The following is a 26,664-nucleotide window of genomic DNA, read 5'->3' on the forward strand; positions in this document are numbered from 1 at the left end:
GGCGAAATTTTGCCTGAGAATTCGAGCATCGACTTCCCAAGGGGACTGGTAATTGACAGAGCACACAGGATTGGGGCATGACGCAAAAGCCCATTTCCTACTCAACCCTCGCCAGCGAGACCCATCATCGCCAGGTTCCTGAGATGCCAGGATTGGAACTGCATCGCAGAGGCTGCACGCAAGCTGGGTCATGTTATCTGGAAGGGGCACCGCATCGTGGTCTCTGCTGACTGCTCCAAGTTGGTTAATGAGAAGCGCATAAAGTTCAACGAGTGCAAGAAGATGCTCCATGAAAAACACATGAGATTTTCTCTGGACTGTCCAGCAGTACTCACCGTGAGATTGGTGCAGGGTCCTCGCCGATCTGATGACCATAAAAAGGCCCTGGTCTATATTCGCTCCCTCGGGTAACCTGGGGTTCCTTTGCTTTGGGTTAACGGTGTTTTGCGCCTCACCGCTCCAGAAATGTGGATGCTTGTTAAATGACCTGCTTTTCATGGATGTGGATTTTGCTTCTCAGGACAGAGAAACCACGATGAGGTCAGTAAAACCTTTATTGAACGACGTAATAACGCTACTAATTTCCACTATGTAATGTTAGATTTTGGAGGTGAAGTAGTAAGTTTTATCTATACAAAGTATGTCAGTATACAAAGTATGTTGGTTCCTACTACTGGCGTCTTGGGTTAACAGTTTATTTTATCCATTTATTTATTTATTTTTAGCATAGACTTGTTCGGTCTAATATGTAAATAATTGCCAAAGTTCAACATGTCACGCTCTTTGGTACTAATGGTATGGTCAGGCTCGTGTCAGACAGAGAGGCGGATGTATTATCCGCGCTCCCGGATGTCGGACACGAGCGTAGAGGCGGGGTGGGCGGGGCGTGCTGGGCACTTTACCGCAGCTTCAAGTTAGAGTCACGGACCAGACTGACTGTAGTTCAGGCGTCTGGCTTTGCAGACGCACTTTCGTTGCTTTTATTATATTTATGTTTAGAGTTTCTTTGTTTTTTGTCTCTTACTTTTTTGTGATGTCATGCATAAATAGGTCAATATGGAAGTTACAGCAAAAGTTGTATAACACTTACTTTACATTATCTCAATCACTAGTAAAACGGTTTGAAGTTTATGAGCTGGAACGTCACAGGCCTCAATAACAGAATTAAACAGAAGAAAGTATTAACTTTCATTAAATCAAAGAAATGTGACATAGTGTTTATGCAGGAGACCCATTTACTAGCACAAGAATCCCAGAAGCTTTGTACTGACTGGGTGGGCTTTGTGGAGGCTGCTTGTGGCAGTAGCAAGAGCAGAAGGGTAGCAACATTAATTGATAAGCAAGTACAATTCAAATGCATAAGAAAGAGTGCAGATGAGGCGGGGAGAATTCTATTGATGCTTTGTGAGATCCAGGGTAAGGTATCATACTAGCAAATGTGTATGCCCCAAATATCGATGATCCTGCATTTTTTGGACTACTGGAGAAGAAACTAAACGATATGGGAGACTATCCAATTATCATGGGTGGAGATTTTAATGAAGTAATGGACCCAATCCTAGATCGTAGCTCTCCATCAGCCCGCACCTTCAGAGCGCATGCGGTGCTCAAAGATATGTCCAAGGCATCTGGTTTGATAGATGTTTGGCAGCTACAAAACCCATCATCAAGGGATTATACATTCTTCTCTGCGCCCCATAGCTCATTCTCTAGGATAGATTTCTTTTTGGTATCTCAGTCGCTAATATCCGCTATAGTATCAAGCAACATTGGTAATATAATCCTTTCAGACCATAGTCCAATATTTCTTCATGTACTGTCCTTTAATATGCCAGTTAAATCAACTAGATGGAGATTAAACTCCAGCCTTTTATTAGATGAGACCTTAAAGGAATCACTTAGATCACAAATCAATCTTTACATAGAAACCAATTTACCAACAGCTCCATCAGCAGGAGTAGCCTGGGAGGCTCTGAAAGCCTTTTTGAGAGGTCACATAATTCAACACTCTTCGTATAAGAAGAAGCAAAATTATGCAAAACTTAAGGAGCTTGAAAAACAGATCAGAACTGCAGAGTCAAACGTTAAAAAAAACACGTCCCCAGAAAATCTTACCAGGTTGACTAGACTGAGGAATGAGTTTAATTCAATTATGACTCAGAGGGCAGAATTCTCTCTCTTTCAGGCCAGACAGAAATATTTTGAGGAGGGCGATAAGGCTGGTAGACTACTCGCCAGACACATGAAACAGAAAGAAGCAATGAGCACTATTCCAGCCATTAGGAGGGAAGATGGGCGTCTTCTGTCTGATCCTAAGGAGATAAATGTGGCTTTTAGAGATTTTTATGTAAAACTTTACACCTCTGAGTCAGAGGTGGTCAAAAAGGACATTACTTCATTTCTGTCAACCCTCAATCTTCCATTGTTGTCAGAGGACCAGCTTGAAAATCTTGATTCACCCATTACTATTGAAGAGATAACTGATGTTATCAAGCACCTACTCTCAAGTAAAGCACCAGGTTTAGATGGCTACACAGCTGAGTTCTATAAGGCTTACGCCGAGGAACTAGCACCATTACTCCTAGACACCTATAATGAAGCTCTAGAGAAGGGAAAACTTGCTCCCTCTCTATCAGAGGCCATTATTACCCTTATTCCGAAAGAAGGGAAGAACCCTTTAGATTGTAAAAATTTCAGACCCATTAGTTTGACCTCCTGGGGCAGTAAGATACTATCTAAAATTTTAGCCAATCGGCTCTTTGACTCTTTGATCCATCCTGACCAGGTCGGTTTCAAACGTTCCCGCTCCTCAGCAGACAACATTAGGAGATTTGTAGATATTATGTGGGCTACTCAGGATAACACCTCTCCTATGGCTGCCATCTCACTGGATGCCGAAAAGGCATTCGACAGGGTAGAGTGGCATTATCTGCTCTCCACCCTGGAATGTTTTGGTTTCAGCAAGAAGTTCATTGATTGGATTAGTCTCATATACACCCATGCCAAGGCATCTGTGCTCACCAACGGCATACTCTCCCTCATTCGAACTTGGAAGAGGCAGCAGGCAGGGGAACCCTCTCTCCCCTCTGCTCTTCGCCATCACACTAGAACCATTACCAGTGGCTATCCGTAAAGAACCTACATTTCCAGGCATTCAAATTGGGGACAAATGTCATAAACTGAGTTGTATGCAGATGACATTCTTTTGTTTATGTCTGATCCTGAATGCTATCTTTCCTCCCTATTTAAAATTATTGACAAGTTCTCATCCATTTCAGATTATAAAGTGAACTGGACAAAGTCTGAGGCTCTCCCTCTTACGCCATATTGCCCCAAAAACCTCTTCCAATCAGGCACTTTTGCTTGGCCTAAGAAAGGCATCAATTACCTTGGAATAACGCCCCCCCCCCACTGTCTGACTTGATTAAAATAACCTTTGACCCCCTATTGGACAAACTGCGGGCTGATATAGAGCGTTGCTCTCCATTGTATCTCTCTATGTGGGGCAAGGCAAACATCCTTAAAATGAATTGTGCTCCAAAATCCCACTGCACTACTTTAAACAATTTGATCAACTTTGTAATAGAATCTTATGGAACAATAAACGCCCAAGAATGAGCCTGCAAAAACTGCAGAGGCCAGTGGACTGAGGAGGCCTTGCGGTTTCTAACCTGTTATTTTACCATTATGCTTTCACTCTTAGGCATATGGCACAGTGGTCCTTGCCCTGGGAGAGAGCTCCCCTGTGGCTCCATCTTGAGAGCACCATTTGCACCCCTCTTACGCCCATGAACTATATCACAGCCAAACTAGCCCCACAGTATCGGTCAAATCCTATTTTGTCCCATATTCAGTGGGTTTGGAAGAGAATAGCTTAGATCCTTAAATTTGATCCTTTTCTTCATCGGTCCGCCGGGATCTGGCTAAATCCCAAGCTCTGTATAGATAAATCACCCTTCCTCTGGAAGTCATGGTTTAAGAAAGGTATCACAGTCCTAGGTGACCTGTATCAGGGAGAAACATTAAAATCCTTTGAGGCACTTAGGCAGGAATTCGACTTACCACACACTCAATTTTGGAAGTATTTGCAGTTAAGACACCTGCTGGTACAAATTTTCGTCATAGCCCCATCTAGTGGTGACACTCTAGAAAGAGTCCTTAAGATCTTTGGACGTCGTCATGAGGCTTCTGTCTACTACTCTATTATCCTTACAGCCTCAGATTCCAATATACTGACCCTAAAATTGACATGGGAAACTGATTTAAAGGTTTCATTTTCAGAGGCACAATGGGGAAGAATACTTAGGAATGGGAAATAAATGTCAAGGGAACTGCGAACAAGGCTGATCCAATTCAAAATTATAAACGGAGTCTACTGGACGCCATCTAGGCTGCGTAGAGTGGGTTTGGTGGACAGCTCAGAGTGCTAGCGGTGTCTTGACAAAGATGGTACTTTAGTACACATACTTTGGAGTTGCCCAAAAATACTGGAGTTCTGATCTGCTATACATATCGATTTAAAAAAAATTACCAGCTTAGACATCCCTTTCTCTTCCAGTCTGTTTATTTTGGGTGACCCCTCTGCATTAAGTGATTTGACTCCACCGCTTGCTGACTGGATCCAGACTGCCCTTATGTTAGGACGGAAACTCGTGGTCAAAGAATGGAAAGCCTCCTCTGCACCAGTGCCATCTTTGTGGCACACTTCTCTTGGTCAGCTGGCTGCCCTAGAACAGTTGTCATATAGGCTGCTTGATAAGGTGGAGGAATATAACTTGAAATGGGGGCAGTACCATTCTTATATATTGAGCGTTTAATGGCGTTTCCAGCTCATAAAATAACAGTAACATATCACATGTAATGCAAATAACTGAGATACATTAGGTTAGAATACCTGTTGACAAGCAATGCTGTAAACTTTTAAGCACTTCACGCATCACAGTCATGTTTGTTCTTCTTTTCTTCTTTTGTTTGTTTGTTTTTCCTCTTGTTTTTTTTTTCTTTCCTTATTTCAGGATGTCTCTCCTATCTTTTATTTATTTTTGGTCTGGTTGTGTTTGTTTGGTTCCTATCGCATTCTGATTTAATGTCCAGGTTATTTGTAATTGAAATACTTGTGTGTATATGTTTTGTTATTGTGAAAAAAATAAAAAACTATTAATCATAAAAAAAGCTACTTGAACGACCGTGGGCCGTCAGAATGACCGGCGGTTTTTAAACTCTACATTCTGTCAAGATAAATACCCAGTAGAGACATTAATGCATTACATTTGTCAGTGTGTAACTGTTTTGAAACTAACTGACACCAAAATTAACATTTTAACAACTTTAATACTATTTTTCAAACAATTTAAAATGGCGGCTGCCCAACGTCTGTAAATACTGCGGCGCCTCGGTGGTAGTCATGGTGCGTCTGCAACCAGACATGTTGGACATACTCACAAGTCAGGTTTAGACTATTTCTCTCCACTGGAGGGCGCTAGTGTGTTTCTAGGACAGAGCAACGAACTTCACGAAGGAAATGACGCGACAACACACGTCATAAATACTGACATGACGCGCATGCTCACGCGCAAATTACTTGCGGTCATTTTGACTGCCGATGGCTGAATAAGGATCAGATGCAGACCTTTTGAGAACCCCTGCCTTAGTCAGTGGCGAGCGGTCATAATAAGCTATAAATGCGGTGCATGCCCAAGGCATTTGAAAATGATGAGAGGATTTACATACAGTATAATAATGAATTGAAAATCTATTTTTAATAAGTAACATAAGCATTATTTACATCAAAACGTGTCATTTAAATGTTTGTTTCTCAATTTCTTCAGTTTTCTTTTCCAGCGGCAACTGCGGTCTGATTTGCCGACTCGCATCACCACAGTCTGCCGCATGCATCCTGCCGAGCGGGCAGCTCACTTCGCGCATGCGCTCTGTGACTCCCAGTTGCGTTCGTGGTATATGAAAGTATCTTGTGAGCGTGGGAGTGTGGTGGGCAGAAAAGCTGGCTGTGAACCAGCTTATCCGGAAACACATGCGCAACACTGCCATCTAGCGGGCTAGTTACTGTAAGTTGGTACTTGTCTGTCTTGTTCAGTTAGCTCACTGCCATACGTTTCAGTACCTGTCAATATGAACGAAAATTCGCATGTTATAGAATCATTACGTCCTGCCCCGTTTTCTCGGAGGACCTTTGAAGAGAAACAGATTATTACTGCAGGAGGACGTCCAGCTCCCGAACTTGGCATCACAAAATCAATGAAGAATTTCGTCCGTCCGTTTCAAGCTACCACATACAGACATGGCTAGCTGGCTGCCCGAAGGTTAGCAAGCTATTCTGCTGGCCATGTCTCCTTTTTCCTACAGAACGCAGTCTGGACCACGGCAGGTTATGTCTGGACCACGGCAGCCAGTCTGGACCACGGCAGGTTATGTCTGGACCACAGCAGCCAGTCTGGACCACGGCAGGTTATATCTGGACCACGGCAGCCAGTCTGGACCACGACAGGTTATGTCTGGACCACGGCAGGTTATGTCTGGACCACGGCAGGTTATGTCTGGACCACGGCAGCCAGTCTGGACCACGGCAGGTTATGTCTGGACCACGGCAGCCAGTCTGGACCACGGCAGGTTATGTCTGGACCACGGCAGCCAGTCTGGACCACGGCAGGTTATGTCTGGACCACGGCAGCCAGTCTGGACCACGGCAGGTTATGTCTGGACCACGGCAGGTTGTGGCGATTTAAACAATCTTATGCAGCAATGACAAACACGGGGTGCACCTGCACACACACATGGTCTAGTAAAACTTCACACATTTGAATCCATCACCAGTTGAATGAGGGCGCGCAAAGCCACAAAGCAACATCACAAGCGCGTTAAAAAACGGACGTGTTAGAGAGTCGTGGACCTCGGAACCCAGGAGCAGGCCTTCCGGGGACACTCAGGGGGGAAGGACCGGACAATCGGGGTAGTTCTATTGAGCCCGTCAACCTACTCCGGAAATACGATGAGAGGCTAGCCCGTCATGTGGAGACGCACATTGTCTTTTCTGGCGTGTCGAGCCACACCCAGCATGATGTGATGGAGTCTGTGGGGAACGATGTGATGGAGTCTGTGGGGAACGATGTGATGGAGTCTGTGGGGAACTATGCGATGGAGTCTGGGGAACGATGTGATGGAGTCTGTGGGGAATGATGTGATGGAGTCTGTGGGGAACGATGTGATGGAGTCTGTGGGGAACGATGTGATGGAGTCTGTGGGGAACTATGCGATGGAGTCTGTGGGGAACGATGTGATGGAGTCTGTGGGGAATGATGTGATGGAGTCTGTGGGGAACGATGTGATGGAGTCTGTGGGGAACTATGCGATGGAGTCTGGGGAACGATGTGATGGAGTCTGTGGGGAATGATGTGATGGAGTCTGTGGGGAACGATGTGATGGAGTCTGTGGGGAACTATGCGATGGAGTCTGTGGGGAACGATGTGATGGAGTCTGTGGGGAACGATGGGATGGAGTCTGTGGGACATGATGTGATGGAGTCTGGGGAATGATGTGATGGAGTCTGTGGGGAACGATGGGATGGAGTCTGTGGGACATGATGTGATGGAGTCTGGGGAATGATGTGATGGAGTCTGTGGGGAACGTGCTGCTGAACGAAATAACACCTGGAAACAAACACGTGAGCTTTGTAGCCATACTAACTGATGAAACCACCCATGTGTCCAACTCCGCCCAGCTTTCTACAGTCTGGAGTTGCGTTACCAAAGAGGGTGTGTGTGTGTGTGTGAGTGAGTGAGGGGTGCGAGTGTGTCATTGGCAGTGTGGGAGGGGGTTGTAGTGGGCGGGCGGGCGTGCCCGGGGTGGGGGTGGGGACGAGGGAGCGTACCCAGCTTCAGAGGTCACCGCTCGCCCCTGCAGTATGCACATGTACGCTAGCCGGTTGTGGGCCAGGCTGGAACAGCAGCAACATTTGATGTTACCGTATGCAAGGCTCTGGGTGAATTGTGTCCTACATGGGATGTACCCACACCAGCCTACTGTAATAGTCCTTGTGTATGTGACGTAGAAAGGGCTGTTAAACCATAGACTGTAAAAATGAGGGACCGTGACCTCACCCGTTGGTTTCTGAAGAGGAATTTTGAAGCCTAAAGTTTGGCTTTATGTTAAACGCCACCTTTTCAGTTGGAGCCAGAAAATTCAAATTTGGGTTACGGGGTGGAGCCTAGGTGGGGCTTCAGACAGGTTAAAAGGCCTGTCAATCAAGGTACACATCCTCTCAACATAGTTTTTTAAAATTCACAATATCTTAATGGAGTAATTCTCAAAATAGCCACACACACCGCGTGCTAGACACGAAATTATTGACTGAGACCCCAACTGAAAAATGTACTGACTTTTGTATTTGAATGTAGAAGTCGGGATTCTGTCACTGATTTAACGCTGGACCGGAAGTTTTTGGAGCCAGCCACCTAGTGGCCTGGTTGGAAATGCAACTAAGGCACTTCCACATTGGCTTTAAACTCAGAGCCCTAGTGGTTGCTGCTCGTATTAAACTGGATTTGTTTGGATTGCAGAACTGCCAGTGCTCATACTGCTTTCATACTACAAATCTTGGCTTGAAATTACTTATTTCTGCACAGCTGAAACGAGCAAAGACAAAGGAAAGATTGAAAATGATCAAAATACTGTCAAAGGATTTTCATAAATGAACAGCAGTTTTGTTATCTCTGAGTTCACCAGCTGGGTGCAAGAATGTGCCCTGCCACTCCAAGTGCTGGTGTACATGGCTTCAATAACACAATGTCTTTGTTTAGATTCATGGTTGGCTGTGGTCGCTGTGATGACTGGTTCCACGGTGACTGTGTGGGTCTGGACCTAATGAAGATACATGAAATGGAGGAGGAGGACCAAATGTATGTTTGCCTGAAGTGCTGTGCTGAGGAGACCATCAAGGTGGAGCCTGATGTCCAGAGTGCAGCCAAGCCAGAGGAAAAGGTCAAGCATGAGGTTAAGGATACCAAACCACCTCCCAAGCCGGGGCAAGGATCGTCGCAGTCACTCACATCAGCCGGGGTCAAGCCAGTGAAAAAGGTAAGCTGTCCGACCATGACTGCTCATGAATCTTGTTAGGGGGGCATGAAGTATGGATGCATTTAATAAATGTAAATCTTTGATGTGCATAGACTGCATTGTCATTTTTGTCCTCCAGCTAATTCAGCTATATTTATCATTGGCAGTGCTACTACTATGAAAGGGTTTGTCATTTTTGCTTAATTTAAGTGCATGTAAGGTCTACACACGGGTGTTACGATGGGATGTACAGCATGATTTGGCATTCCCCCCCCCCCCCCACATCACTACTTATACAGTAATGTCAAAAAACTTATAATCCATGACAAGCACTTTCTTTGCAGATGTGTGAGCCTAATTTGGGAGAGGCTGTATTTTTAATACAGTAAATGTGATGTTTACATTTCACACACAGGACCCTGATCGAAGGCCGTCAACAGAGCTCAAAAGTGCGTCACAAAAACCAGGTAAGTTGCTGTGTTGTTGTGTAATTGTTTCCCCATCCCTGCTCAGTAGACTCTAAATGTCAGTCTGTCCTCACAGGAGGTCCAACCAAACAGGACAGAAAAAGCAAAAGTTCACCTACAACTGTAAAGAAACCTGTGTCGGTGGAGGAGATCAGGAGGAGCGTCCGTGATTCTCTGAAAGACATCCTTCTACAACGGTAAGCACCTCCTGATTGGGTTGAATGAGCTTTATTATATTAAACTGATTTTATATTTGCCCCTCCAAGCTGCTTTTATGATCTATTAAAGGTACAGTCCTGAAGATGTTTTTGTTCAACTGACGTTGATGGAGATCACTGATAATTTGCATTGGTGATGACCTCTCCAAATCCCAGGGAACCGTGTGAAATGAGTCATCAGTGTTGTGTCAGCTCCTTCACTGCTGAACAGAAAGTAAAGGCTGAACCCACGTTTTAGCTGCTGATGTCTTAGAACCCGTTGGCCAAGGTCCTCTATGACGTTGGTCTGCCATATCTGCTTGTTAATCACAGCACCTTTGCTTCTTCAAAGTAGCTGCTTCCTGCCTTATTCTTCTGCATTGGGCTGCAGTAGTGGAGACGTAAAAGCCTGTGCGCCGTATCAGTTTTCACGGGAAGAGCCTCCCAACAGTAAACATTGAAATGAGCAATCGCAAACACCTCATGATTCAGATATTTGTGGATTAGCGATTGTCTTAAATGTTCAAGTGATTGAAAATATAAAAAATGTTTTGTGTAAATCTTTGAAATTGTAGCTTCAATGTTGATTTTCGAAATGTGAGCTCAGAAATCTCCTACTCGTGATGTGTTTTCAGGCTAAAGGACTGTGACTTGAACGTCACATCTGAGAAGGCCTCTGAGGTTGCTAAGAAGACCGAGAGAGAACTTTTTCACTTATACAAAGACACAGACACCAAATACAAGAGCAAGTATAGGAGCTTAATGTTCAACCTCAAGGATACTAAAAACAATGTAAGTCAAATGTTCAGACACAAAATTTGCATTTCTTTTGAAGCTATTGCAGATATTTTGTTCACCAGACGTTCAAACTACTCCTTGTTGAAATGTTTTTCAGGTACTATTCAGGCGAGTTCTCAAAGGGGAAATTTCCCCAGGTAATTTAATTCGAATGAGTCCTGAGGAACTGGCCTCCAAAGAACTGGCTGCTTGGCGACAAAGGGAGAATCGACATGTCAGTAATGTCATGGGCTTAATGTTGATGCTTATTTTAACCTTTTAATCCTTCTCATAAACTGAATGATTTTCACTCGAGACAAGACCTATATGAATTTAATTTATTTCTAATGGTTAAAAATTATTCCTGGAATGAAGATAAAGTTTATCGTACAATATCTATAATGCTTCACATTTTTTTGGAAACTTTTTTTCTTCTTTAATCTTGGATGAGAAAAACTGGATATACTACAAGTACTATGTAACAACACCATTGAGTCATTTTATATCTTGACTTACAGACGATTGAAATGATAGAAAAAGAGCAGAGAGAGGCTGAGAGACGACCCATCACCAAAATCACACATAAAGGTGAAATTGAAATTGAAAGCCAAGAACCAGCGAAAGCACCTGAAACGGTAGAGGTAAGAACTCCTCGAGCAGGTCATGCACCATGTCTAAACAGGTGACATGTGAAGTGAGAGTCTAAAATGTACTTGGGATTTGTATATTTTCTTCCTCTGTTCTCAGCTTGAGCCAGCTCCAAAAGTGTCAGAAGAAGCAGCAGCCCTTCAACCCATACAGCAGAAATCAAAGGGCCCCAAGATTGAAAAAGACACCACCAACCAACACAAAGCTCATTTATTTGACCTACACTGCAAGATCTGCACAGGTATACAGACCTTGAAACAGTAAAAATCTAGAATTAAAGTATTGTGTTGTGCTTTTGGTGCCTTATCATTCTGTTAATGTTGTATGATTACTTTCATAAGGTCATATGGCTCCACCTGTTGAAGAGGCACCAACCAAAGTGGTGAAAGTTGCCACCACTGTTGCAAGGAGACAGTCATCTACTGTGGAGGAGAGTAATAACACCCCCCCTGTTGTACCGGAGGATGACATCCACTTCACTGTTCTAGAGGAAAGTTTCCGTAATGCTCAGTTATCAAGCGCTGACGGAAGGTGCGTAAACAATCGTTGGTTGTGTCTATGCAGGGAATTGGGTTTTTTCCTCGTTTTTTATTTTTTTATGTGTATATAACACTTAAGTTTTCCTCAGGTCAGAATTTACGAGTGGAAGAGTCGAGGAAGCTGCTTTCCTTTCCAACTTGAAGTCATTCTGGAGAGGATTCATCAATATGCCCGCTGTGGCAAAGCTCGTGACGAAAGCCTTTCCTGTCTCTGGCATTTTGGACAAGTTGACAGAGGTAAAGTGCACGCGAGTGAACTTGCTTCATGGCTGAGAAAACTGCCACATTTAACGTTTTACAGTTCTGAAGGTCTCATGGTGCAATCTTATCACAGGATCTACCAGAAAGCATCCAGGTTGGTGGAAGGATAAGTCCACAGACAGTTTGGGACTACTTGGAGAAGATTCGTGCAACTGGAACAAAAGTGAGTATACAGGAAGTCATTTTTCTTTAAGGGAAAACCCACCCTGCTATTGAATTAATTGCATTTGTAGGTTAGATAGCCATTAAACCCACTTGTGACAAGAATGCCAATAGCTGGATTCTAGACCTCTGAGATTCTCTCTGGAGCTCCTCCATCGAAAATGATCAACTGGCTTTGGGAACTTATGTTCATGCTTTTACGTGTAAATGAGATTTTGCAGAAGTCTAGTTTTACAGACGGAAATGTTTCAGTACTGCTAGTGATTCTCTAATAATCAAGGTTTTAATGCCACCACCATTGAAAAACAACAGCTTTGAAACAACAGTGAAAATGATCTGAGATTTCATTCAAGTTCGGCATGAAAAAGAAACCAACGCCTTGAAAGGCCATTGTGCAAATGTGCACACACCCTGTGTAATGTGGACAAATCTGATCTTTATGATGGTGGATCAGAACATGTTTGTGCAGTTTTTCTTTCCCTTGAGCTGGTTGGCAGAGACCATTGCCTAAATTGTCCATTCATTTTTAATCAGCAGTGAATCGTATTTTTTTATTAACAGATTGATAGGGTTTCCAATAGGGCTGAATAGAAATATGTTTTTTGTGATATGTATTACAATATTTAACAATAAGAGACTTGCATGATTTCCCCAGATATACGCAGCTTTTAACTTGCAAAGATCTAATCACTAGCAATGAATTACACTAAATTATATTATGTGTCGATGCACTAGACTCTTTTTCCTTCAATTGCAGCCATAAAAAAGCGGACTAGATTTAATTTCCTATCAAGCAATAAGAGTTGTAGCATTTTGTCTGACATTTTATCCTTTGGAATGAAACTATTACATGTGTATATTATCAGAAATGATGTTTTCTTCAGCCCTAGTTTCCAATCCCACACAGCATCATTGAATACTTACAACTTAAAATAACATGCCATAAATCCAACTGGAGTCACGTAGTGACCTGACAACAGCAATATTAGTTTAGGTCCTTGTCTGCTTTGTCTTGGCACAGCCGTCGTAACAAAAAGTCTTGTGTGGTGGTTTGTATCATAGGAGGTGTGCTTGATTCGCTTTTCCCCTGAGACGGAGGAGGATGAGATCTCCTACACGCTTCTGTATGCCTACTTCAGCAGCCGGAGGCGTTTTGGGGTGGTTTCCAACAACTTGAAACAAGTGAAAGACATGTATCTCATCCCCTTGGGTGCCGCTGAAAAAGTTCCCCACCAACTTGTTCCTTTCGATGGCCCAGGTACCATAGTGTTTACATGTAGTTTTTCTTGGTAAGGTACACACAAATATCTCATGATTTTAACTCTTTACTGGACCTTTTTTTTTTTTATTTGGCAGGTTTGGAGATCAACCGTTCCAACCTCCTTCTTGGACTGATAATTCGTCAGAGACCTAAAAAGGACTTTCTCCCTGTAGAAATGAACGAAGTTATAAGGATTATTCCTGAGAGCAAACCCCCTGCCCCGTCCACAAATGATACCCGAGCTGCAGGAAAGGATGAGAAGTTTTTCCTCCCTTCTCTTAAACCTGTTTATACAAAAGAGCCGGACATACTGCTAAAGACTACTGAAGAGACTGTCGATGAGCCGATTACGGAATCTTTTGAAGAAGCATCTGCGACAGAGGAGGCCAGCAGCCAGGAATCCTATAAACCTCTGCGCTTTCTTCCAGGTGTGTTAGTTGGCTGGGGTGGGGAACTGCCACCCCTGCCAGATGTGGGAGGTAGACCTACATCAGCAGCTGATGACCCTCAGAGGCCCCAGCCAGCTCCCAATATAGATGCAGCAACCCCAGGAATCTCGACCAAAAGTCTTACACCTGTTGCGCGACTGGACCGCTTTGTCATAAAGAAAAAAGAACCCAAATCCGTTAAAGCTGAACCTGAGCAATCCAATCCAACAGACAAACCTGTGGCGAATAACTCGACAAGAAAGGATGGTGTAGGGGCAACACACATCACATCAGTGTCTCTGAAAGATAAGCCTCCAGATGTATCGACTGAAACATTCTTGGCAAGCTTGGCACCAGCTCAGAGCGGGACCGACACTAGCAGCGCTGTCTCTTCAAACAAAGGAGACGGTAGCCTTCTGTCTGAAACTGAAAGAGGAAAGCCTGAAGGCAGTATCGTGTCGCACTCAAAACCTCAAGCTGCCTCAGAGAATGCAATTAGCTCAAAACCCCCTTTAAGTGGAATCCTGAAAAAAAGTTCTGCATATTTCGGGGCAAGCAAGGACAAGAAAACGGAGGTGGAACCCACGAACAAAGCCAGCGACCCAGATTCTTTGAATCCACAACCTATTCTTTTGTTGAATAGCAGAAACAGCGATCCAACTTTGGCATCGCAGCAGGAACAGTCACATCTTTCTCAGGCAGAGTGCAAATCTGGTGACGAAGTTCAAAGTAACATTAGTGAAATAGAAGACCCCGGCACACCTGTTGCTGGTCCCATGGCAGCTCTGCCTGCAAACCCTCCTACAGTTCAAGGACAACAAGTGGCCTCTTGTGCCCCCACTCAGACTGAAGACTCTTTGTCCCAGTACGACTCTGTTGTGCCACCAGCTGTCTCAACACAGCCTCAGGTACCTGGCAGCTATGGTTACCCCTCCGGCCCCGCTCCTAACGTTTTACCGACCCCGGACACCCAGAGCCAGAACTCTGCACCATGGGCTCAAGATGGTCCTGTTTCTTCACCTGCACCTCAAGGCGTACTGTCACAATACCTGGACAGTTTCTCCGAATCATCAGGCCGACCTCCCACCTTGGCTAAAGACTTCAAGCGACCGGAAGAGCGATACAGCGACCCCTGGGAGAGGCCCAGGCACACAGAGGAAAGGGACCATTATGGCAGGCACAGCCACCACAGCGACGCCCATCAAGGAAAGAAGAACAAGCACCACGAGCGGGAGCACGGAAGTAAGCATGAACGTGCCCACGAAGACAAGTACAGGGAAAGGAGCCGGCACCACGGACACTCAGAGGACCGCTATGGTGAGAGGAGGAAAGAGAGGCACTACAGTGATGACTATAGCAATCGTCACAAAGACAAACACAGGCACAGAAGACTCTGATTATGAAAATGGAAGAAGACGAACACTTATGTTTTTATTTTATCCGGTGTTCTGCAGCTATTTTCATGCCCTTTCCTATATAAATATTCCTTTTTTTGTATTTACAATATAGCCAAGAAAAAGCCTTTTAAGGTTATTTTTAAGCAAATTGTCAGGTCATCCAGATGATTGTGCTGAAACACATTTTTCAAAAAGTTTCTAAACATTGTATATATATCTTTGTATGTTGTATACTGACCTGCTGCACTGACTTCAAATGTTTCCAGATCTATGATAACCTAGTGCACAAGCACAGACCATAAGGTGAAAAGATCGTTAGTATCGCGGAAATATTTGGAACGAATGTAACAGTTCAGAACAACTAACTTAGAGAAAGGAATTTAAATGGCATCTTTCCATGTTTTGGCATTTCAAGTTCAGTATTTTTTTAAAAGGCTGAAATGTTTTTGTAAAATTGATTTTTATTGAAATGTCTGTACATTTTGGCCTGTCATGTACATTAGGAAACAAGCGTGCCTTTGTGTTACTGTACAGTTCGTAATAAAGCTAATTTTTTATTGTTGATTAAAGTGATTTGCTGATTTCTACTATCTGAAACACATCGCTCTGTTCTCTCATTTTAGCCCGAGCGTGATGACCGCCGGACAGGAAAGGGGTTAGCAGAGCGTCTACACCAGTGTTTCCCAACCCGGTCCTGAAGGACCCCCTATCCTGCAGATTTTCATTGGAACCCTGCCTAGGTAGCCCTGCTTGTACTTACTCGGCCAATCATCTCGCAGCACTTAATTATGCAAGGTGTGCAACATCTGACAAAATACATCGCTGATTGGTTGAATAACTACAAACAGGTACCTATTCAGGGTTGCAAAGAAGATATGCAGGACAGGGGTTCCTTGAGGACTGGGTTGAGAAACACTGGTCTACACACTTGATGACAAATCCCTGTCAAAAAACCCCCAACAAACCAACATGACATTATGCTACAAAACTCAAATAAGCCTTCAGCTGCCCTCATAAATGTTAAAACCTTCGCTGTTTTGGTAAAACGACAGTTTGGGGTCTTGGTTCAAATAAACATCTTTGAGATTCCCTACAAACCCCTTGGTGAACAGCCCGGATGTCACCAGCGACACATTTCTGTGTAACTCGAATCCTCCCAAGTAAAGCCGACCCCCATAATTCAAAGCAACGTAGCGCTCAAATGGATCCAGGTCCTCGAAAAGGACTCTGCTGTGGTCCAGGAAGACCTGGATGACGGTGCCATTTAAAGACACGGAGACATGGTGCCACGTGTCGCAGCACAACGTGACATTAGCCAATGTCATGGGGACGGAAAGCCTCTCTCCCAGATTCACAGCCACCCTGAGGTGGGCGTCCTCCAGCCCCACCCCGAGGTAGTCGTCGTCCTCGTGGCCCGCCTCGCCCACCCACAGCATCACGCCGTCGGGCGCCGTGGCCGAGAAGCTGAAGGCCACCCGTGTGGACCGCAGGTTCCTCCCGCTGAATGCCGGGTCGCTGTACTTCAGGTACGAGCTGCCCACAAACCTCAACACGTCCCTGGCCAGCTCCTCCTCGCAGTGCGGCCCCACCCACCCCAGCGGACACACGCAGCGGTACGAGGCCACGCCGGAAGAAGCCACGCACAGGGCGCCGCGCGCGCACGGCTGGTGCGCGCAGCCGGCCGGCCGGTCGCACACGGGGCCCCCCCACGGCGGGCTGCACTCGCAAGCGAATGAGTCGGCGCCCGTCACCCTGCAGACGCCCCCGCGGTGGCACACCTTGTACCCGCAGGCGGTGCCGTCCCAGTCGCCCACGCTGGCTCCGCCGAGGGCGCCCCGCTCGGAGAGCTCCAGCTCCCGGCCGTTGAGGACCGCCTCTCGCACGCCGCCCGTGAAGCCCACCGGCTCCTGTCCGGTGGCGTCGGGGGAGACGGCGCCGAGGGCGGAGACGCCCCCGATGTAGATTTCCCTCCCCACGTCGAGGGTGCTCATGCCGCCGGTGCCGTTGAGCCGCACCTCTCTGCCGTCCAGGCTCAAGAAGCCCTGCTGACCCGTGCGCCCCGCCGTCACCGTGTGCCAGGTGCCGCCGCTCACGTCCACTCGGGCGCTGGACCGCAGGCCGCGCACGCCGTCCCCCAGGTTGTACCGCAGCTGGACGAAGCCCGACGTCAGGGAGATGCACAGGAAGTCTCCTGCAGGGAGGGAACAGGGAAGACAGAGGCCTGCTCATGGGCGTTTCATCAACACACTCAACTTGTCCCCCCCCCCCCCCCAGACATTAGAATGTCCCTTTCTTTGTTACCCAGATGGGTCAAACTGTCTTGTTCAACTGACACAGGAAGGTGACTTTCGAACAAGGGGGCAGATCTACAGGGTAGCCCACCCCAGATAAACACCTGGCCACCCCACCGTCCGACATGCAAAACTAAATGTTGATTTAGACACGAAGAACTGGTCTCAGATCAGCAGGTGTACAAGTCCTCCTACAGGCCTCCGTGTTAAGGCCCTGAGCTGTTTCCACATATTTCAGTACTTCTCCATCGAACCGTATGCAAATGCTGGAAGTGCTGCACAGTAACGAGGGAGACTGGGGAGGGGGCTTGATGGCAGCTCTTACAGGTTTCTTATTCTACTTCCAAAAGTCATTTGCTTTCACTCAAAAAATCACGTCTCCTAATATTACAAAACCGTGTAAGATACAGTGCTACTGTAAAGACTACACTCCATATTTTGGGGAAAATTTGAGCCCCCCCCCCAAAACAAAGCCTTTGGTAAGTAATGAAAGGTAATTCTACTTTACATAGTTGACACTTGTACACTCGTCATGTTCCGGCTAATGTGACACTCTCACTTGTGTTTTAAATGAACCAGAACAGCAGAAACCTGCCAACAGACAGGGGACATGATCTGCCTACCAGCTCTGGGGCTGAGGTGCTGTGCGGCGTAAACAAGGATGCCATCCGGTGCTAAAGTCTGGAACTGCAGCTGCAGGACGGTCCTGTGTCGAACACCCACTAGTGGGAATGACATCCAGGAGGAGCGGCGCTCGCTGAAGAAGGGATCTGTAATCTTCAAAGCTGCGATGCAAAAGGGGAAGTTACAGCAACAACAAAATCCGAGCGGGGAATACGAGTTACTCATTTCTTTGTTTATGGATGTGTGTGTGTGTGTGTGTGTGTGTGGGGGGGGGGGTACTTTTAAAAGTGCATCGTTTTGTGTTTGAATGGAATGATCTGACCTTTCTGGCAGTAGGGTCCTGCTGAGCCCAGAGGGCAGCGGCAGGTGTAGCCGTTCGGGAGCGGGATGCAGGTGGAGCCCTGGGCACACAGCGGGGGAGGGCTGTGCTCCCCGTCACACACAGACACCGTCTCCGAACAGAGGGCTCCCTTCCATCCCGATGGACACTGGCAGCTGTGTGGCGGAAGGAAGGACCACGTCAGGAGTCTCACTCTTGCACTTTGGAAACGGCTTCCCGTGCGGCTAAACGCAGCGGTCAATGGCGGCGTGTTCTGCAGCACGCCGACATACTCACTCGAAGACTCGCGGTACGCTATGTGTCGGTGTTGGTGTGCATGCAGGTACTTTAGAGGCTGGCAGGGGGGAGCTGGACAACAGCTAACTCACAAGATACCACATGACGCGTTACCCTCCGGTATGCAACACTCAAACAACGAGGCGGGGGTCTGTTGTGTTGTACGTACTACACAGATGACCCCGAGTCCACGCACGTCCCTCCGTTCTTGCACTGGACGAGACTGCAAGGAGAGACGCCACACTGACCCACGCTGCGCCCGAAGGCCGGATGTCCCCCGGGCTGTCCGAGCACTTGGTATTTTCCGTCTCCTCTCGTTCGAAATTGCAAATCGAATATGCAACCTTTGGAAGAACAGACAAGGGTGGTCAGAGCTGTCTGTTAAGAGGGGGGCTCTCATGTCTTTCATGCCGGACTGTCAGAGTAAACACGTCTTCTATTTTCCTTTCATCCAGATCAAACGTAACAGCTGCACATAATAAAAAGTAATAGATTACATCCCATTAGGTTTTGACTATAATGAAGCGGGGCGACACAGAGGGATGGAAACAGAGGGGTGGAAACAGAGGGGTGGAAACAGAGGGGTGGAAACAATGCAGCGTTTGAAGTGAAGATTTCTTTCCCGCTTATGTTCAATTCATGTTATGCATCTCCAGTCAGCTAAATACTGGTATCCGCACGGTTAATGAACGCATGGAAATTCAGACCCAGTTTATTTATTTATCTATTCATTTTTTTTTGTGTGTTTTGCTTATGGACAAAAAGCACTTCACTGCACATTACAATGGGATTTCCTCACCATGTTTACCTCCTGCTCTCATAATTCAGTTTTACCGAGGAAGTATTTGTTTTGGCCTGTGCTTGCAGAGCACGGGGCCTACTATAAATATAAGGCCACATCCCAAGCCCAGCAGTCATCTACACAAGCCGACTCCCTTCTCTTGACTGCATTAGTCATTGGCATAAACAGGATGCAGGGGAAATGTCATGCTCGTTCATGAATATTCATGGCATGATGCTGTCGACTCTCGGACTTGGCAGACTCGAGTGAAGGCCGCAGGACTGCGAATACAGACCACGACAAGCGAGGCAGATTGAGGAGGATGATGAGGGTCGGTTGTTATTCGTTTCGGAGCTGCGGTAATGCACCGGTAATACAGAAACCCGTGGACAACGTGAGGTGTTGAGTACAGCTGTCGCGGCTGCAGAACTGATAAAAGTGCTGCATGTGAAGCCTTCTCCACTCCGTGTATTTTTGTGCCAAACAACGTTTCACTTCAAAAAGGGGGCGATCGTTTGGAGGGAATACTCTCGCTGAACGCTGGGATGAAACTACACTGTAAACATCAAAGAATGGTTGGGGGTTCAAAACTTGGGATCTCATTAGTCTGTTCTGAGCATTACGCCTTAAAACAGCCCATAAGATCCACGAGGCGGTCTGGCGAGCACGGCTACATCAAAGCGTTCAGGAGGCAGAATACACGAGGTATCAGAATGGACAAGCTCATCTAAACAGGAACCTGCCTTGTTGTTACAGCAAATAACCGTCAGCTTATTTCTAAGTACATTTTTCTTTCTTTTGTTTGACAGCCACAGTGGAGTACTTTGAACCCCTCCACTCTTCCACGGCAGGGCCTGGATGTGTTGATAACTGGCAGTGAAGTGCATTATCAGTGCGTTGACTGCAAGCCATCATGATTAGAGCCACAGGAAGGTCACACAGATCTGATTAGAGGCTCATGAGTTCTCATTACATCGCTTGCAGAAAGGTCAGAGTTCCTCCAGCGTCGCCAGACTCAGGTAGTCCTCACCAGTCAGACGCTACAGCAGTCGCCCGCACCACGGGCAGGCTAATGCTGGGGCTGATTTAATAGCAGAAAGGTGAAATATGAAGTGACAAACGGTGGCAAACACAGTAGATTACTCCAGCGGTTAAATATGAGTAGAGCTTGTTTACCCCGACTGGACACGCCATAATATTTTATAATAACAAGCACCATATCCATAATGGAGAGACTGCCGAAAGAGAGCGGTGATGATATTCATAGCTGTTATCATCATTACGTTACGGCTGTATCGCTACACAGCACAGCAGAGCGTGATGGATGCTCCCTGGAATACTGGCCTATATTAAGGTCACCTGGGAGCAAACTGAAATGATATTGATGACGACAAAGACAATTTGTACGGCACCCTTGTCCGAGTGACTTATAAGCACCGTAATGGCTTTGCACACAATGCATAACTTTATGGGGAGCGAAGTGATTAAGGGCGCAGATAGAATCAACCTCCGAGCTCGGCTGTGGCCTCATATACAGCCCCGTAACCCTGCTTTGATTACAGCGCCCTCCCGCCTCTCTGGCTGCAGGGATGGATAGAAACTGGGGATTAACTCCAAACTCTCGTGAGATACTTCAGTCTAAGTCCACAGCGTCCTCACCGGTGACAGCGGCAGTATTCTCTGTAATAACTCTTACAGCGGCGGTCTTACCCTTAAAGCCGTTGCGGAACCTGGAGCCAAGCGGCAGCAGCTCTGGTGTGTACTCAAAATATCCACCTATATAGAGCTGGCCAAGAACATTGAGGCCCACCAGCGGTCCAGGAGAGGATCCGGTCCTATTACGCTGTCCGTCAACCTGAGAAGACATGATGTCATATCAAAACCAATCATACACTAACAGGTGGTCATCAACTCTGGCCCGGAAGAGCTGCCGTCCTGCTGGTTTTCACTCCAACCCTAATTTAACACATCTGACCCAATTTATCAGGGTGTTGGTAAGTAGGCAATGAGTAGAATCAGGTGTGTTAATCAGGGTTGGAGTGAAAACCAGCAGGATGGCAGCTCTCCAGGATCAGGGTTGGTGACTAATCTGTAGACCGGGGAACACGATTTAACTGAAGTTTCCAACTTTCCAAGGAAGACAAGAGATGTATAAGTTGTTATACAACTTATATATTATATACATATGAATACCTTGCACATTTTACACACATGCACAAACACACACACACACAGATTTGTAGACATAAAATCACCTTTAACCACCCCGTTCTCTTCAATCTACCAAAGACGACGGTGTGAATGCTGATCTGGCGGTTGAGCCGGTCACTAACTATTGTTCCCACACCAGATCCGAGGTTGTACTTGTGCACAACTCGGCCGTTCCGTATCCCCAAAACGAAGAAGTCATCTCCATCACTGCCTGGAGGGGGGGGGGGGAAGAAAAGCCTGGCATGTGAACACACTGTAGACTCATCGTATGTAAGTGAGAGCTGAGAAGGAAGGAATCCCTCTGAGAAGTTCCTGCCGTTTCACTAGAAAAGGCACATTCACACAACCTCATTAATACCAAACACTAATAAGGAATCACATGTATGATCTGCTCAGAGGGTGACTGAAGATGAGCCCTGTCGTTCTCCCACCACTGCTCCCCGCCTCTGGAGTTGTGTAACTACAGTATCAGCACATTAGCTGCCTTCATCACGGGCTGAACTTGGCACCTTGAAGAAACAAGGTGATGAACACGTCCCGATGGCGTGGCTCCATCACATACATGACCGGCCCATACGTCCTCTGTCTTACTCCGCCATCTCAGGTCCAACGCTGACAAACCCTTCATTCTTCACACGAACCTCTCTTCCTCTTCCTCAGCCAAGAGTGAAGCTTATTCCCACCCTTACCAGTTTTTTAAATATAAATGTATTTCTAGTTGTTCCCCTTACCCCACCCGAGTAACCCAGTGGCGTAAGGCCGGAACTCTTGTCCAATAACCCCCTGGCTCACGTTTCCGCAGGAAGGAGATAGGCGTAACACCAGCTCCCTCCAGACTCGTGTGGGTTGGGCTGCCCTCGCTAGTTTCCACGCTGAAGCCTCCTCGCATGGATTGCGCCACCTTCAGGCCGGGAAGGAGGCGTAGGGAGAACGCTTTCGGTTGCTTGGCTGCAGGCGCCCGGATGGGCCAGAGGGGTCGCTGGAGAACGACGAGTCCCCCAACACTACGCCGATCTACACTCACTATCCGTGGCGTAATGAAGGCCTTACCCCGTGGACGCTCTGGCCGGGACCGGTTACAGCGAGTCTGGGATCGAACCTCCCAGCCACGTGACGAGCGGACTCCCGGACCAGCGGGTTAGTCCGCTGCGCCACCAGGGCGGCCTACCCTTACTGTTATTATGCCACCTCTTTTTTATTGACATTTATTTCTTATTTCTCCCTTTTTTCTCCCAGTTTAGTGGCCAGTCGCTCCCTATTCTAGTGCAAACTCCCACCCTCGTACTGCATCATGCGGTCACCAGCTGCATCTCTCCGGCCGGCAGTCTGGAAGGAGTCGCCTCGCCACTTCCAGGCCGAACCACTGCCCCCCCCCACCCACGTGTACGTGTACGTGTACACCTTAGTCGGACTAGAGCCGGTCGAGGCGATCTGCGCACGCGCTAACCTCCCGCGCGCCAAGTCTGACCCGGAAGTCGACCAGCGTAAACAGAAGAAGACAAGCGGAGGAAGCCAGTAACCGCAAACATGGCGAAAACATGGAGAGGTCATTTTGGGACGGACGAGGAGACGGAGTAGACGCTCACTCAGCCGAGAGAGCGGGACGTTTTAAAATACACGGGCGGGAGGAAGACAAGAAATGGCGACTTATTCAGAAAGGGAGCCGAGCACGTGGGGGGGGGCGGGGCTCGAGAGGACGCCGGAGCACATCCGCATCCGGCGGAAGCGCCTTAAACAACGATCGCCGTGCTCCGCGTGTGTGACGTAATAGGCGAACCGGTAGTGGCCCGACACAGACAAGGTGGAAGAGCGCATGTGTCGCCGCCTATCGTAGCGGAGCCCACATGACTCCCCCAGTAAACCCGGCTCCCTCCCGCGCATGTGCACTGGGACCGAGCTCAGCAGCCGGACTAATGAGCTAATCGACCGTAGCCCGACGGAACTGTGCATGTAAGCGCGCTGACTACTGGTCACTGCTCAGTTCAGGTTGGTGTTGGACGGGCTGGACGGGCTGGACGGGTTGGACGGGCTGGACGGGTTGCCTCTTATTCAAGCCACGCAGGCCTTGGCCGCAGACAGCCCGGGCGGGCGGCGCCGGCTCAGGTGAGGACGGTCTAATTGCCGCATGGCGGGCGAGGAGGCTCGTTGTGTTGGGAGTCTGATGCGCTGCCAGTGGGGGGGAGGGGGGAGGGAGGAAGAGCTCCCGAGGGAATTCTCTTGATTCGGAGATCTGAGAGGAGAGTGGAAATCTATTAGATGGCACATTACCCAACGCACCGGGAGCAGCTTTCTAAGTGGTAAAGGATCCCTCCCCCCTCCTCCTCCCCCTCAAATCCCTAATGAAGCTTGACAAGTGAACAGCGTACCCCAGAGACACGGCGAGTTACTGCATCTCCCCCCCTGACCTGCAGGGGGAGTCACCTGACAGCCCCGCCGCAGGGGCGGGGGCTGCTGTGCTGACCTTGTCCTTTGTGTCCGGAGAACAGGATGAGGTTGTCTGTCCGGGCCGACGCGTTGGTGGCGAGTGTGAACTTTAACTGGAACTCGTAGAAGAAGCTGAGGTTTGGGATGGAGTACGCCATGAAAGAGGTGTAGCCAAACTCGTCACTTCCGCTGAACCTGGCCCGGGTGACGTTGATGGCTGCAACACAACAGCGGGTGCAACTGGGTGAGGTGACAGCTGAAGAGCAACACAGGGTTTACAACAACTGCACATACACGGAAAGCACAACAAGACAAGAAAACACACACTGAAGGTGACATGCAGCGTATAGTGAGCTACTAATGCACAGCCCCACTAACCGCCATCAAGCAGGTGGCCAGAAGATGGCGCTATTGCCCCACGTTACACACGCAGCAGGGGCGGCTGAAGCGTTTTATCTTCTGAGTAATGTGAGACGATGGCCTGGTTTTGAATACTGCAACCTCCACATCCATATTTCCCTCTTATTAGAGGCTATTTAGGAGGGATTCTGGCAAGCCAGCGTTGCTTCGTACATAATGTGCACACTGGTAGGACAATAATCCTCGTGATTATCAATTACAATCATCGGCTTACGTTCTCAAAACGCATCGCTGATTCGATGGCGCTCTCTCTTGTATTCCATTTTACCACCCTCATCTGCTTGATTGTACACTGGGGGACTTAATATAAATCCACCAAGCATATTCAACATTACAATGACATGTTTTTTTTTCTTTATTTCTTGTACTTCTTCATGCAGCCACAAAATCCACATCACCGATCCAATTCACTGCCGACACCTTGCATATATATATATATTCTTCTATAGCCACAGGCAGCAGCTACGTGGGGTTCAGAGCCTCCCTCTGTGTCTTTCCTCAGCTCTGTTTGGCTTCTGAATTATTAATAAATCTGGAAATTTTGCTGTTATTATCTAGTCTGCCGTATTTGTCAAATGCTTATTGAAAGGCCACAGCCACAGCTTGAGCTGGGGTCTCCGTGAACTGATCGTGTCCAGATGATGATGACCCCCCAACTACGGCTGATTTGGTTTGATTGGTTGGTTTCTTTACCCGCCTGTTTCGACCATGTGCAGACCTCTGGGTTAAACGCAACATTACATTCAGTTCAAGTCCTGTTTTGCCTGGTGAATTTCCTCTAGTAACCTTCTCTCAGGCAAAAGCAGCGTGATAAAGCATCCTTTACTGATTGTGAATTGCAGATAGATAAGACGCCACACACAAAATACACCCCAGCGAGGCAGCGGTTGTTATAGGGGGCAATTTTACAGGACAAGGAGCGGTTTATCTGTGTGTGTGAGCTGGAGATAATACATTTTAAAACAAATCAATCCACAGTCTGTGTGTGGCAGTCTTGTCCTCGTTGCCGTTTGCCTCGGCAGGTACTAGGCTAAGGTACCGGCAGGGAGAAGCTCTGGCTCTCCAGCCCAGTAAATTGACTCCTCTCACCAGACAGCCCCTGGCAGAGAACGAGCTCCGGCCTGTTTGTGCCTGTACCCACTGAAGATGTATAGCTGTGGCATATTAGCAAAATAAACCGTTAATCAGACAACCAATCATTTCGAGGACTGCAAAGTGACACCGTCATCTCATTCGGTGTGCAAACACAAAATGTGAACATTAATCAAAATCTTAAAAGTGTACGGTTCTGTCATCGCGTATTTATGGTAAAAGTTTAATTTTGCTGGCTCTTTCTCAAAATCAGTGCATATTGTGAAAAATTATTCCCCTGGCAGAGATAAATCAGCGTTACACCCGCTAATAAAAAAACCAAAACAATAAAGGATTCCAACTCCATCAATTAAAGCTACAATTCTAAAGATTTACATGCAAAGCGGTTTTTGTTATGATCGTTTTTTCCACTGGACTATTTAAGACAATAGCTAATCCACGAATATCCAAACACCATAAAGGCGTCTGTCGCAGTTTGGAGTAATGGTTGGGTAGGACTATAGGAATGGCATTTGGTGTAATGGCTACTCTGGGGTAGGACTATAGGAATGGCATTTGGTGTAATGGCTACTCTGGGGTAGGACTATAGGAATGGCATTTGGTGTAATGGCTACTCTGGGGTAGGACTATAGGAATGGCATTTGGTGTAATGGCTACTCTTGGGTAGGACTATAGGAATGGCATTTGGTGTAATGGCTACTCTGGGGTAGGACTATAGGAATGGCATTTGGTGTAATGGCTACTCTTGGGTAGGACTATAGGAATGGCATTTGGTGTAATGGTTGGGTAGGACTATAGGAATGGCATTTGGTGTAATGGCTACTCTGGGGTAGGACTATAGGAATGGTATTTGGTGTAATGGTTGGGTAGGACTATAGGAATGGCATTTGGTGTAATGGCTACTCTTGGGTAGGACTATAGGAATGGCATTTGGTGTAATGGCTACTCTGGGGTAGGACTATAGGAATGGCATTTGGTGTAATGGCTACTCTGGGGTAG

General features: G+C 47.1%; 2 protein-coding genes across 4 annotated transcripts in view; one reads left to right on the top strand and one right to left on the bottom strand.

Annotated features, from left to right (window-relative positions):
• The window catches only part of phf3 (PHD finger protein 3), a 28,356-nt gene extending 12,561 nt beyond the window's left edge, over nt 1-15,795 (top strand). For all 3 annotated transcript variants that reach the window (XM_056291535.1, XM_056291536.1, XM_056291537.1), the window contains 12 exons: nt 8,814-9,090; nt 9,485-9,536; nt 9,613-9,733; nt 10,369-10,525; nt 10,629-10,745; nt 11,029-11,151; nt 11,258-11,399; nt 11,500-11,689; nt 11,787-11,934; nt 12,032-12,121; nt 13,183-13,378; nt 13,477-15,795. In XM_056291535.1, coding sequence (XP_056147510.1) covers nt 8,814-9,090; nt 9,485-9,536; nt 9,613-9,733; nt 10,369-10,525; nt 10,629-10,745; nt 11,029-11,151; nt 11,258-11,399; nt 11,500-11,689; nt 11,787-11,934; nt 12,032-12,121; nt 13,183-13,378; nt 13,477-15,206 — 3,343 coding nt within the window. In that variant the 3' untranslated portion in view covers nt 15,207-15,795. The remainder of the gene's footprint in view (nt 1-8,813; nt 9,091-9,484; nt 9,537-9,612; nt 9,734-10,368; nt 10,526-10,628; nt 10,746-11,028; nt 11,152-11,257; nt 11,400-11,499; nt 11,690-11,786; nt 11,935-12,031; nt 12,122-13,182; nt 13,379-13,476) is intronic.
• A 412-nt stretch (nt 15,796-16,207) lies between these two features.
• The window catches only part of eys (eyes shut homolog), a 292,598-nt gene continuing 282,141 nt past the window's right edge, over nt 16,208-26,664 (bottom strand). The window contains 7 exon segments of the mRNA XM_056292252.1: nt 16,208-17,397; nt 18,121-18,282; nt 18,444-18,616; nt 18,907-19,081; nt 21,229-21,373; nt 21,774-21,940; nt 24,191-24,370. Coding sequence (XP_056148227.1) covers nt 16,208-17,397; nt 18,121-18,282; nt 18,444-18,616; nt 18,907-19,081; nt 21,229-21,373; nt 21,774-21,940; nt 24,191-24,370 — 2,192 coding nt within the window.

The sequence above is a fragment of the Lampris incognitus genome, chromosome 13 (genome assembly GCF_029633865.1).
Source record: "Lampris incognitus isolate fLamInc1 chromosome 13, fLamInc1.hap2, whole genome shotgun sequence".
Classification (NCBI taxonomy): domain Eukaryota; kingdom Metazoa; phylum Chordata; class Actinopteri; order Lampriformes; family Lampridae; genus Lampris; species Lampris incognitus.